Source organism: Anomalospiza imberbis, chromosome 15 (assembly GCF_031753505.1).
Source record: "Anomalospiza imberbis isolate Cuckoo-Finch-1a 21T00152 chromosome 15, ASM3175350v1, whole genome shotgun sequence".
Lineage (NCBI taxonomy): Eukaryota > Metazoa > Chordata > Aves > Passeriformes > Viduidae > Anomalospiza > Anomalospiza imberbis.
In genome coordinates this window covers 12591342-12603757 of record NC_089695.1, presented here as the reverse complement: position 1 = coordinate 12603757, position 12416 = coordinate 12591342, and the positions used below count along the sequence as shown (strand labels likewise).

Here is a 12416-nt window from a genome sequence, read left to right as displayed (position 1 = left end):
AAGTCCAGCAGGGTATTTGCCTTGCAATGACAATGATCAATTCCATCAGAAAACATCAACATGAGCGCTCTCATCACACAACTCACTTTACACAGCACAAATTTCATCAGAGAGCCCCAGTTTTACCACAGGACCCTCAGATTTGTAGGTAGGTTACACAGGTTAGCTCAGGAGACCTCTTCAAAGGATCTGCAGCAAAAAGTTCTGTCTCAGAAGATAAAATCCACCACCACTCTGCACTACACGTCATATCTCTTAAAAGAATTCTATTCATACTTCTGATTTAGTAAAAAAAGAGGCTACAATTTCCTTACCCGATCTTAACGAGCAGCATAAATCCTTAAACTAAAACTAATTTTTCAAAAGCTGCCGTAGCGAGCTATTTGAACTGATGGAAACGCGCCCGAGAGCACGACTGCAGAGCTATAGATAGAAGAGCACCCACGATTTCTGGTAATTCTCTGACACTTGTCTGGTCTGTGATCTAAAACCCTCTGACGTCAATTGAGGTTCCCATTGCAGCTCTCCATCCAAACACCAAATCAGGAGCACATCAGCAAAGAGAATATTCTTACCTAGATTATGAAGTTTCATCTTGTTAAGACGTTTTCCCCCTTTATTTACTGCCTTCAGGAGGGCTGTTTATGCACGACTTTGAATATCTGACTAGCCCTCCTGACTTTAAAAGGAATATGCAGTGTGTGTGTGTGAAGCTACAGACATGCTTTTGTCTTTGCAAGGATGTTTTCCCCTTTGTTTTTCAACAAAAAACAAAAAGCAATTATAACTTTGGGGTTTTTTTGTAAGCCTCTCAGTATAGGCACAGGTGAGAGTCAATGCTGGTGTTTGCTGGATTTATCTCACAAGTGGTTAAAACCTGAGTTTTGATTTGTGCTTCTCTGTTGATTGAGCTGTTTTCAGACCTGTCTCAGAGGCTTAGGATCATACCTCTCCAGAAAGTCACTGCATGGGCTCAGAGAGCTGTAGATACTTCTGGAAGAGAGAACAGTTGGGAAAGTCACTAGAGATAATGCCTGTGGCTCAAAAATTAATTTAACAAACACTTTTTAGTATGTGATAAGTACCAACACTTCTTGTGATAAGAGCGATTGCACAACAACAGTCCTTGTGAGGAGCAGAGACCCAGCACAAAACTGAGCATTATTCCCATACAATTTATTGGTCTTCCTGTGCTATTCCCAACTATATACAACATGCAGATTTCTCCTCCCCACAGCCAATTGTCTAGTCATTTATTATTTTCTTACTGCTCTGTCCAGGCAGCGTCAGCAAATATTCCAAGTGTTGGTGTCTTTCCATAGAGTTAATCAGTGTAATTGGGATGGTTTATAGCTCTGGACAGAGTGTTTTGCCATATGGCATAGGAGCCATGGGCTGCAGGAATGTGGCAGTGGAGCAGAGACACCAGAATGCTGCAGTCTGAAGAGATTTTTCTCACTCCAGTGAAGTTGTTACAGCTTTCCCTGGATGGGAATGATCACAGAGGGTTAATGCCCTAAGGTTCATGAAAAAGCACCTCCCAGCTCCTCTCCTCAGGTACAGCCACAGGGACCAGTGACAACAGGGGTGGTGAGGGACCTTTGAGAGTGTTTTGGGATCCTTTGGGTTAAAACTTTAACTGATTACATCCTGTGACTACTGCAATGCAGTTACTTCTGGTGCAAGAGCTCACAGCAACAGAGCACAGCCATCCAGGACAGAAACATTTAACAAGTCTGCTCTTTCTGTCCTGTCCCCATCCTCCTGCCACTAATGGAGACACATAATAGCTCATTGCCCATTTCTTTCTCAGAGTGAAATGTCTCCACAGGTTCTCAATTTCCATATTTCTCCAGTCTCACTATACACATCCACTTTCCTATCCTGTTCCTGTATCCAGGCCTGCTCCCTGATTATCCTGCATAAGCACTCAACTGAATTAAGAAAACAACCATGTCCAAATTTTCCCTTCCCACCTGTGAGAATTAACTTTAAAATTCCCCCCTGAGTACACCCCACACACCAGGGGCTGTAACACACCAGCAGCTGAGCACAACCAAGGGATTGAGATCACCACTGGGAACCAGAACATCTGTAACACTCACAGCTCCTTCTACTCAGCACCAGGATAGGCCAAAAATTCAGTATTGGTGCTCTCTTCTCCCACATACCTCTACTATTCCATCTCCTTTCCACCTCTAATGCTGCAGGCCAGAAATTCAGACAAGGTGCTGGAGAAAAACAGGCAAGCAATGAGTTTCATCCTATTTAATTGAATTGCATATCAATATTGATTGTGCTATTAATTTTGATAGTAAATCTTAGCATTAAAATAAAAAGTCTGCTTGCAGTCTCTGCCAAGCCTTCCCAGCAAGGGTCTGGCAGCATTCCCCTCCAGATAACATGTTGGTGTGCAATCAGAAATAAATGTCTGGGTGCAGAGTTTAGGGCTGCCCCTTTTTATTTTCAGGACAATTTGTCCTTCCTGGTGCAGAGGAGAAGAGAGACAGGCAGCCCCAGCATCATCTGAATCCAAGCTGGGCTCTGCTGAGCTCCAGGATCTGCTCAGGGGCCTCTGTGCCCGGGGAGAGGGTTCAGGAGGAGGAAGAAGAGAGTTACCCCGGGCTGCATTGTTAATCATGGACAGCACAATGCCTTTCTGTGCTCTGATGTTCTCTGTGCAGCTGCACCTCTCAGAGCCCGCTGGAGTAATAAAACAAAACTGATGAATTCTCCCACGTCCCCCAGCCCCAGCACTGCTCCAGCCTGGCTCTGAAGGGAACGGGGAAGCAGTTATTCTGCACACCTCAGCCTGCCTCAGGGCTGATGGATATTTCCTTCCCCTGGGATATCTTAAAGAACACGTCACATCTGAAGGACAACCGTGTGAGGCAGCTCACCTGAACACTATTCCCAACACATCCCTGCCAAGGTTTCTGGCTTGCTGTGTTTCAAAAATAAAATTCAAAACCCCCAAACAAACCACTTCAGAAACCTTTGCTGAGGAGTACAGAACCACGGTAGGGGTGAGGTATCTTCTATCTCCCCAGCCTGCAGATACTCCACTTCTCTGGAGCCACTGATGTGGCACCACTTTACCTTCACAGAGACCTGAGCCTTCCACACTTTGCAGAGAGCTATTTCCTTTGCAAAAACTGCTTGGCAACAGTTTGTTTCTGCTGCCAGACATTATTTTTTTACACTCTGAATTAATGATTAACAATTAAATTATTTGACAAGGGAATAGAAGACCTGTGCTAATTAAATTCCTTCTTCACTCCTCTTTGAAAAGAAAAAAAAATGTACTTCTCAGTATCAGCATTCAGCCAGAACGGGGCATTTTGTGATGTTGGACTTAATTAGATGGACAACCATGGCCACAGCCAAAAAAAAAAAAAAAAAAAAAAAAGAAGAAAGTACAAAAATACTGCTCAAGGATCATGCAAATGGGATGAGGAAGAGAAGGAAACAGTGAACTGGGAAGCCAGGAATCAAGTGAACAGACACATCCAGACTGCAGAAGAGCCACTTTCTAAACCAAATAATTGTTTATAAGAATATATCATCTGTTTAGATGAAACAAAATGATGCAGACAGAGTAAACAGTGTCTGTATAGGCTGGGAAAAACCAGCAATAGGTGTCCTGCAAATCTTGACTGCTCTGTTTTAAGGGATGCAATCCTGAGCTGCTGGGCTGCTCATCTCCACCATGCTCACATCCTGCTCGTGGCTGGAACTCCCGGGGACTTGCTGGTGTCTGCTTACATGCCAGCATTAATATCACAAAAGATTATGCTAGTTCATCGACCCTTTGAAGAGATCCTTCCCATTGTAGCCGCTGTGATGATTGCCTGATGGCACTTTCTCAGCCAGATCCACCAGGGATTACAGCAGCATAAATAAGATAAGCCTCTGTCTGACTGCTATTAAAATGCACCGAGAGCTCGGCTCAGACAACTCTTACACCAATGCAAACTCCATCCTCGGTGGGTTTGTTACAGCCTTTGCCTCCCTTTGTTTATTCACAGAATAAATCTCTCTGAGAACACAACAACCCACACTAAATTTCCAATTCTCTTCTACTGCCAATAATTTTAGAATCACTTGGCAGTCCCCCTCTCCTTGTCTCTGTGAGCCAGGAGACGAACAGTCCTGTGGGATTTTGGAGGGTGTTCTGGAAGGACTGAGGGATGGAGAAAATCCCAGAAAACTCTCAAGGCAACACAGCACTAGTCCAGACAGACCTGGAAGACAGAGGAAGCCGGCAGACTTTTTGGGTGCTGTTGGAGCTAAGCTGCCATTGCAAAGCTCAGCTGTCACAACCAGAATGGAGATTTTGGGGCTCTGCTAGACAGAATCCATCTACCTAAAGCAGTGGGGTGGATCAGCCTCTCTGCAGCTCCCAGTGGTATTTTCTGCCATTATTTCTAAGATCGAGAACAGACTCAGCTGCCTGCTTCTAGAAAGGCTCCCCATGCACTGCTTTCTTGCCTTTTCTTGTTAAATCCAGGGGGAGTCTAGTTTTAGGAAACCATCTAGTAACCAAACAAATTGGAGGAAACTCAGAACTCACCATTCCCAGGTAAAGCCACACAGCAGCCAGACAGATTTTGAAACATGCATCAAGCCACTGAAACCTTGTGTGACTGTTTCAGCACACCCCCAGAGGTGCTTGCAGGGACTGGTCACAGGGATGGGCATGAAGCTGCAGAAAGCAGTGGGGCTGTGAGAGAGTGGTCCTCTCCCAGAGCTTTCTGAGCTTCAGTTATCCAAATATTTATTTCCATGTGGGAAGTGAGCCCATGAAATTAATTTATTTGCAGCTTTGATGCAGAAAGGATTGGAAAGTGGCACCCAAGAAATACAGATTCACTCATTGGAAGTGGGGTGAATAAATCGAGTAGAGGCTTTCACACTGAATTTAGGGGAAAGATGAGCACCAATTTCTGTGCTTTTCCACATCATTTTTTAAAACAAATGCCAGGGGAATTGCAGTTTCTAATTATCTTTTTCCACTTAAAGATTATTAGATGCTTATTAGGTTTGTATTGCCTCTCCCCTCCCACACACATTTTCCATTTCCATATACTTCATCCAGTCTACAGTTAATGAGAAGAAATCAGTGTATTGCACTGTCTGGCATCTTGCTGAAGTGGCAGAAGTCTTTGGTTACCAAGTAATTTGCTGCTTAATTGAAATCTTTTCTCTGCACTCATTGCCATGCAGACACTCCATTGGAATGCAGTAGTCCAGCCCAGTATTGATTGTCCTCCCACTCCCAGCTTTCTTCTGCGTTTGCAAATCAATTGCACCCTGTTGCTTTCCTTCTAAAAACAAATTAAATTAAAAAACACCACCCATTCCACAACCCCATTTACCCCTGAAACACATTGGTTCTGCTTTGCAGTATTTTCTTGGGGCAGAGATGGGGACAAGACAAGAAAGGGGAGATGGTTGTAGCAAGAGCAAGATCCACACTTTGTCAGATCACCACCGAGAAAAATGTGCAGCAACCTGTGCAGATATGGCCCAGTGGGGGAGTGGACTGGGAGTACTCAAAGAAGTGAATAAAATCCTGGTTTTAGGCTCTCACTGGAAGTGATCTGGAATTAATCTGCCCTCTTCACTGCAAATTAAACTATTTTTAACAGTTAAAAATCCAGCAATCAGAGAACTCTGTTGCAACTTGCAAAAGGAGCCAGACTGCAGTTGTGAGTTTGCAGGACTGAAAACCAAGGCTTGGCAAGCCACTGCTGCTGACACCAGAAAACAAAGTCAATGCAATGCAGGTTACCAGATTCCTGATTTTGAAATTAGGCACCCAAGCACTGTAGAATCCCATCTGATTTTTTAAAGTTTTGAGGTATCAAATGGTTCAAAGTGTTCTTGTAAAGATAACATGTATCTTTGGGGTTTCAGCTCAAACTTCCATTGGAAGAGCTCATCTTTGGGGGCAGGATCACATTAATACCAAGCATAGTTACAGTCCCAAATTCTTCCCAAAAGATCTTGTGTCTGTACTTAGCACTACTCCTGCAAAACTTCCCAAGGTGAGGCCCTCATGCTGTCAGAGGACTCTGGTGTCATTTGTGAGGACATGTGTAGCCAAATAGCTTGTGCCTGTTGTAAACTCCCAGCTGCTCTATCAGGAGCTCCTCATCATTCCCACAGCCTGTGTACTTAAAAAAATTCAGGAGTTTTGCAGCGTGTGAAGCAATGGCCTCACTTCTCCTGAGCAGCTTCCTTTGGCTCATTGTACATTTGCATTGCAATGCTGCCTGCGGGCTTTAGTCAGCACCAGGCACCTGAACCCACAGGCTCACCCTAACCACATTGCATAGGTGATTTGTGGGATTATTTTTGGATCATCTTGGCAGTTTTATTCAACACTTGCAGCCTGGGAACAGACTGGTGTTCAAATAGAAACCACACAACCAGAGGGAGGGTACTGAATGGTGTCTGTTCCTGTCTAGGAAATCAAACCTTCCTGCAAAGCTGAGAATGAGCACCTAATACCAAGGGTTACTTGCTCCTCTGTAGATGGCAACAACTGATTTCCTAAGCTCAGATCATCACCTTGCAGATCTTGCAGACTCCCATCCAGTCAGAAGGCACATTGCCAGCCATAGGTTTTGGTTTTCTACAGATAAATTCATGATTTCACTCTTTTTGCCCCTGGGTCCACATAGATCCCAGAAAGATTCCATTTCCTTTCATCTTCAACACAACATGAGTAAAATTTTAGGAACACACTCCAGTTCTGTGCTGAACTCAGACCCTGCATTGCAGGTACCAGTAGCAAAGGCTGGACTGATCAGCAGAACCACCCCTCTCCCCTCCAGCCCCACAGGCTCTGCACGAGCTGGACCACCACGTGATGCTCATTTAAACTTAAAACTCCAGATTTCTCTGATCCTACCTGCCTTTTGGAAAATCATACTGTCAGAGTACTGAATATGCTCCTTGCTATTTGCCCTGTAATTAAGCAGTAATTGCTGCCCAAGGCTAATCTCAGAGTGTATTTTACCTGTGGAGCTCAGCGCCAGAGTTCACGTTTGTAATTTAGTGGCACACCAAGGAGCTATACCTAAACTCACAAAAGGATTTTCACTGCTCATCATCTCTCTTCTACTTTGGTGGCAGCTGGGATTCTGTATTTGGAGATGTTTGGGCTGGGCAAACAAATTAGCCGAGACCAGCCTCATTAGGAATTCACATGGGTACCCATCCTGCCTCAGCAGGAATAAGATGCTGACTGCTCTGTTTCTGGACCCCAAGCCCTCCCCAGCATGGGATACACACTGAAACCTCCTCTTTATTTCTACTTGCACAGCCTGGCAGCCTCCAAGGAAGCTGAAGCAGCAGCTCGATCTGCCCCCAAACCCATGTCTCCTTCCGACTTCTTGGATAAGCTGATGGGGAGAACTTCAGGATACGATGCCAGGATCAGACCAAATTTTAAAGGTATGCAAAAAAAACCCATCTTTCTCTCATTTTGGGACTGAAAACTGCATCCAATCCTCATTAATATCTTCCTAATGCTGTATAAAATATGAATATTTATGTTCTTACCAAGTATGTATTATAAAGATATTTGGCACATGGATCCCTGTAGATTTCTGGAAAGACATCAACAAATGTCTGCTCAGAGTGGAAACAACCTTGTAAGAACTTCACATACTGTAAGCATAGGGCCCCCCGATCCCTGCTTGGATCAGGGAATCTCAATGTATCAATCTCAATAGATAGACTGAGGATCCGGTCAAACCAAGCAGTGACTGGCAGGGAACTGAACTTCTTTAGAGTTTCCCCAACTTTCCTTTCCCCTGGAGTCACTCACTGCCCACAGCACCTGCTAATGGCAAGCAATGGTCCCCCCTTACAGCCACTGCAGCCAAGAGCAGCCTCTCCCATCAGCTCCCAGAAATCCCACAAGATGCCAGGGGCAGCCCAAACCCATCCCTGTCCCCCATAGTAAAGGGGCTCTTCAGCCCAACACTGCTCTATTTTTCCCACCCAGATTTCCAGTCTACCCCATATTCCATGGCAGCCAAGCAGCCCTGAGGCAAGCCCTGGCAGAGGCAACAAAACCTCTTTTCTCCTCAAAACACCTCTTCTAGCAAGTGTGGGGTTTTTGGATGGCTTTTTCAGTCTGGTCTAATGGAAGATGTCCCTGCACATGGCAGAGAGGATGGAACTAGAGGGTCTTTTAGGACTCTTCCAATTCAAACCATTCTATGATTTTTTGTTTTCCTTTCTTTTTAACTGAGCTCACTTTCCCAGGGGCTCTTTGGCCCCAGATCACACCCAGAGATAAAGCAGGACTTGCTCCTCTCAGCCACTGCCCAGCCATCGCCAAAGCTCATTTTGTTCCACTTCTTTTGTTTCCTGCAACCAGTTCCCTCTCCCCTGGAGCCACTGGCAGGGCTGGCAGGATTTCCAGGACCCACTAATCACTGGTGACAGCACCTGGCACCCAGCTTTGAACAATAAACTCTGTACTGGGCTTTTAAATCCAAAGAAAGGTGGGAATCCTGTGTCCCAGTAACCAACCAGGCAACAGAGGACACTGCTGCTCTTATCCAAATGACAAGGAGTTAAAATACCACCCTGTAAACCTGCCTACCTCTAAATTATGCACACGCACAAATTAAACTTTAATATTTAATGAAATGTATACATTCACTTTCTGCTGAAGGCAGCTGTATTGCATTTTTATTTGAGATAATTTAATTTCTGTTTTATTTCAATGAACTACACCTTCCCCTCAGGGCAGTTTTGCTGGCTTAGCCTCCCACACATAAATCAGGCTCCAATTTATATGGGAGGCATAGGAGGTGTTTTACAGAGCTTGGGGTTGTAGCTCTCAAAGCACATCATTTAAATTAACTGCAGTAACTCATAAGGACATTTTAATTGCTTAGATCTAAATGAAAATAATACCGAAGATCCATATCAGATTGATTTTTGGGGAGGGGAAGATTAACAAAAAGAAGATTGCAGCTTTTCCGTAAATGCTGTAAAGTCTGGACTTAGCTGTGGATTCACATTCTGAAAACAAATAAGTAGTATTTGGGTTTTAATTTGGAGGATGAAGTCAGGAGCTCAAGCAGGGACAGAGAGGAACCTGGCAGGGGACCTCTCACCCAGGCTGTGCCCCCATCCCTGCTGCTGGAAAACGCCATTCCTCCACAGCTGCATCCCAGCATAAAGGAGGAGTATTTCAAGTGGCAGGCAGGCAATTTTCTAGAGCCTTTCACAAGCTAAAAAATGCCAAAAATCACCAAATCCTGCAGGGAGCTCATGGCTCACCTTAGACACACTGAGTAGAGCTCAGTGCCTCAACAAGAGCTGGGCTGCCCCAAGGAGCCTTTACATGCACGGGGCCAAACCCACCCCAGGCTCATCTTCATGTCAGCACTGGATCAGGAATAGGGGGACCAAAATATTCCCCACCTGTCAGTCATGAGCATGTGCAGTCATCCAGGAGATCAGCTCAGTGTTTTCCTTATACTGTGCCCTTTGGGAAGGGAATCACCTGTTCAAGGACCTTTTATGTAGCTCATGGATGGATCCAGAACAGAAAAACAATGCCCCTGAACCCAACAGAAGGGATGAAACAAGGACTAAAGCCTGGTAACTGTGTGCTTTCAGCTTATGGATAAACTTCGGGATAAGAGGGGTTGGTGAAGGCGAGGGGGGAAAAAGATACAATTTTTGTGTCTGATAGCTCAAGCTATGCCAGTGTTTAACAGTCTGGATAAAGCGGCACAGACTGAACAGTGTGAGATGCTGCTGAGCTGGCAGTGCTTCTCTGGGGGCTGGCTGGCACAGCCTGCTCAGATTGCCTGGGACTCGCACCAAGAAAACCCCAGCACAGAGCATCACTGCAGGGGACAGGCACAAACTTTCAGAGGAGGCCAAAGCAGGAGAGGAGGAAAGAGAAATGAAGAGGAGAAAACCAAGCTCCAAATGTTCCTCAGTAATCAGGAAAATCCATTAATTTCCACACAGGAGGAAGTTTGCACTGATTAGAGGCACAAGGCTCTCGTTAAAGCCATTCCTCCCCCCCAGTATTTCATGCTGCAGCAACTGGCAGACTGCAGATGTGACCTTAACAGGAACATCACTCCCCCAGCAGGCTGAGCCACCAGGCAGTGTTTGAAATGCAGACACCAATCCCGATTCCATAAAAAATGGGGGAATAATCTGAAAATCCACACTGTACTGTCACAGATCTTATCTTCCCAGAAGCATCTGTCACAGGGATGATATGGGATTAACTCTGGTGTAAAAGGGGACCTTGGTCCCTGGGGCAGTGTCTCTGCTCTCTGCCTGGGCTGCCCTTCTCCACCACATCCTGGGCAGTGCCCACAGCAGCCTTTGGCAGCCCCCAGAGCAGAGGCCCCTTTTGCTTCAACCCACTACAAGAAAAATCATCTCATTATGTGTGAGCAAGCTACAGGTTTGTCAGGCACCAGGTATGCCCTGGCTCCAAAATATTCCCCAGCATTTTGCTTTGTGCTGAACTGCAGCTCTTGGCATCTCCCTCTGTCTAAATGCAGCATTTCCACCTCAGATTTTCCAGGCAATGTTATGAAACACTTCCAGTCACACCTTGGGGCATCAGTACCACATGAACAGGCATGTTCCTATGCCCCCAAACCACAATCTTTTCATGCCTTGACCCTCACGCCTTTCCTTTGGCAACCCCTTAACTTCTCCAGTACACGCAGGGTAAGCAAAGCTCTGATCTGAAAGCAAATCAAGCCCAGGAGAGGCATGGCCCAGAGACCAGGATTATCTTCTGCCCAAACAGGACAGCCAGAAAATCCCTGCTGGCAGAGCCCTGAATTCTCCTACCCAGCTGTGAGCCCTGACAGCCTGGATCAGGATCATCACCTGGGGTTTGGTGTTTACAGGCAGTTCTGCTTGGAAACACCAACAGCAACACAAGAAACACAGGTACTGAAACATCTAAAAAGGAAGTCTCAGGACACTGGAAAGGTCTTTGGGATTTGGAACCTGGGATTTACCCTGCTGAGCAGCCAGTCTCTCCCTGCTGTTTGAGGATGCAGAGGGTCAAGCAGGCAGGGTCATCCCAACACCACCATCATCATGTGGGGTATTTGCTGCTTTAGCCAGCCTGATCCCTACAGCTCACTCTGCTGCACTGGCTTTGAAGGGAGCACATCATCCTAGTTCAGGAACAGTGAGTATTTCACAAGTATAGCTCTAAATAAAAGTCGATTGTCTCTCAGCTCCCTTCTGGGATACTTTGCTATCATGTTCAAGGTGAAATTGCCACCCATATAACCAGGTCAAGACACCTAGAAACTGTCCTGGTTGGCTCTGTTCTATTCCTGTTCATCTGAGCAGTTCCCAGCAGAGATTTATAAATACTGCCAAACAGGGGAACAGAGGCAGAGCACAAGCCCTGCCTGGTGTCAAACTGGCATCGGAACCAAGACTGGAGCTGGCAGGGCACCCAGGCCTTCCTCCCCTGCTCACCCCTCAGTCACCCCATTCCCACAGCAGGTTTTAACTCCAGAGTTGAAATCCTCTGTTCCAGGAGCACACAGTGAACTGCTGTTCCAATCTGTGTTTGTCATGCAGGCCCACCAGTGAACGTCAGCTGCAACATTTTCATCAACAGCTTTGGTTCGATTGCAGAAACAACTATGGTAAGTAAAAATCACAGAACAGCTGCTCAGCTACTGCCTCAGCCTCACTGCACTCCCAGAAAATGCAGCATCACCCTCCTCCTCAAAGGGACCAGGGAAAAACACTCAGTGCTCCCGAGCTTACTCAAAGTTTGAGTAAATTAATGGTCAACACGCAAGACTCATTTCATGTGGCTGAAGATCAGAGTCTCCATCTGCATCTTATAAAAACACCCCATGAGCAAAGGACAAGGGTCAGAAAGGAATACAGATAATCTTTTTCTGAAGATTTGCCTAAGGCTCCAAGCTCGGTGACAGTTACAGATATTTTGTGTTTAAATGGGCATAAATCCAAAATTAATCTGGATTCAAAGAGAAGGGAAATCAGCTGAACTCAAATTCAGCTTGCACCAGGATTTCAGATCCCCAAAGATTAAGAGAATTATTAAAGACTACAAAGATTGTTTTCTTGGAGACATATTTCTAGTAGACAATGATTTTTAGTAGAAAATCAAAACCAGTATTTCTGATTTAAGGCTCACTTCATACAAAATTAGTGAGCATGGCTAAAGGCTGTATCTAATTGGCAAGGCACTAGGAGCAGAGGATCACTAGAACAGGAGATAATTGCTCCATCTGAAAACTATTAAAGATTGGTTGTGACATAACCAGTGAACAGCAAAGGAAAAAACTCTGGAGGTACTGTGCCTTACTGCTGTGCTAATTAAAGATAATCCAGAAATATGGTGTTTA

The 12416-nt window shown here is 45.4% G+C and overlaps 1 protein-coding gene across 2 annotated transcripts in view; it reads left to right on the top strand.

The window, feature by feature from the left end:
* Positions 1-12416, top strand: part of GLRA1 (glycine receptor alpha 1) — a 36916-nt gene that overhangs the window by 7743 nt on the left and 16757 nt on the right. For both annotated transcript variants that reach the window (XM_068205957.1, XM_068205958.1), the window contains exons 2-3: positions 7334-7464; positions 11617-11684. In XM_068205957.1, the coding sequence (XP_068062058.1) occupies positions 7334-7464; positions 11617-11684 (199 nt within the window). The remainder of the gene's footprint in view (positions 1-7333; positions 7465-11616; positions 11685-12416) is intronic.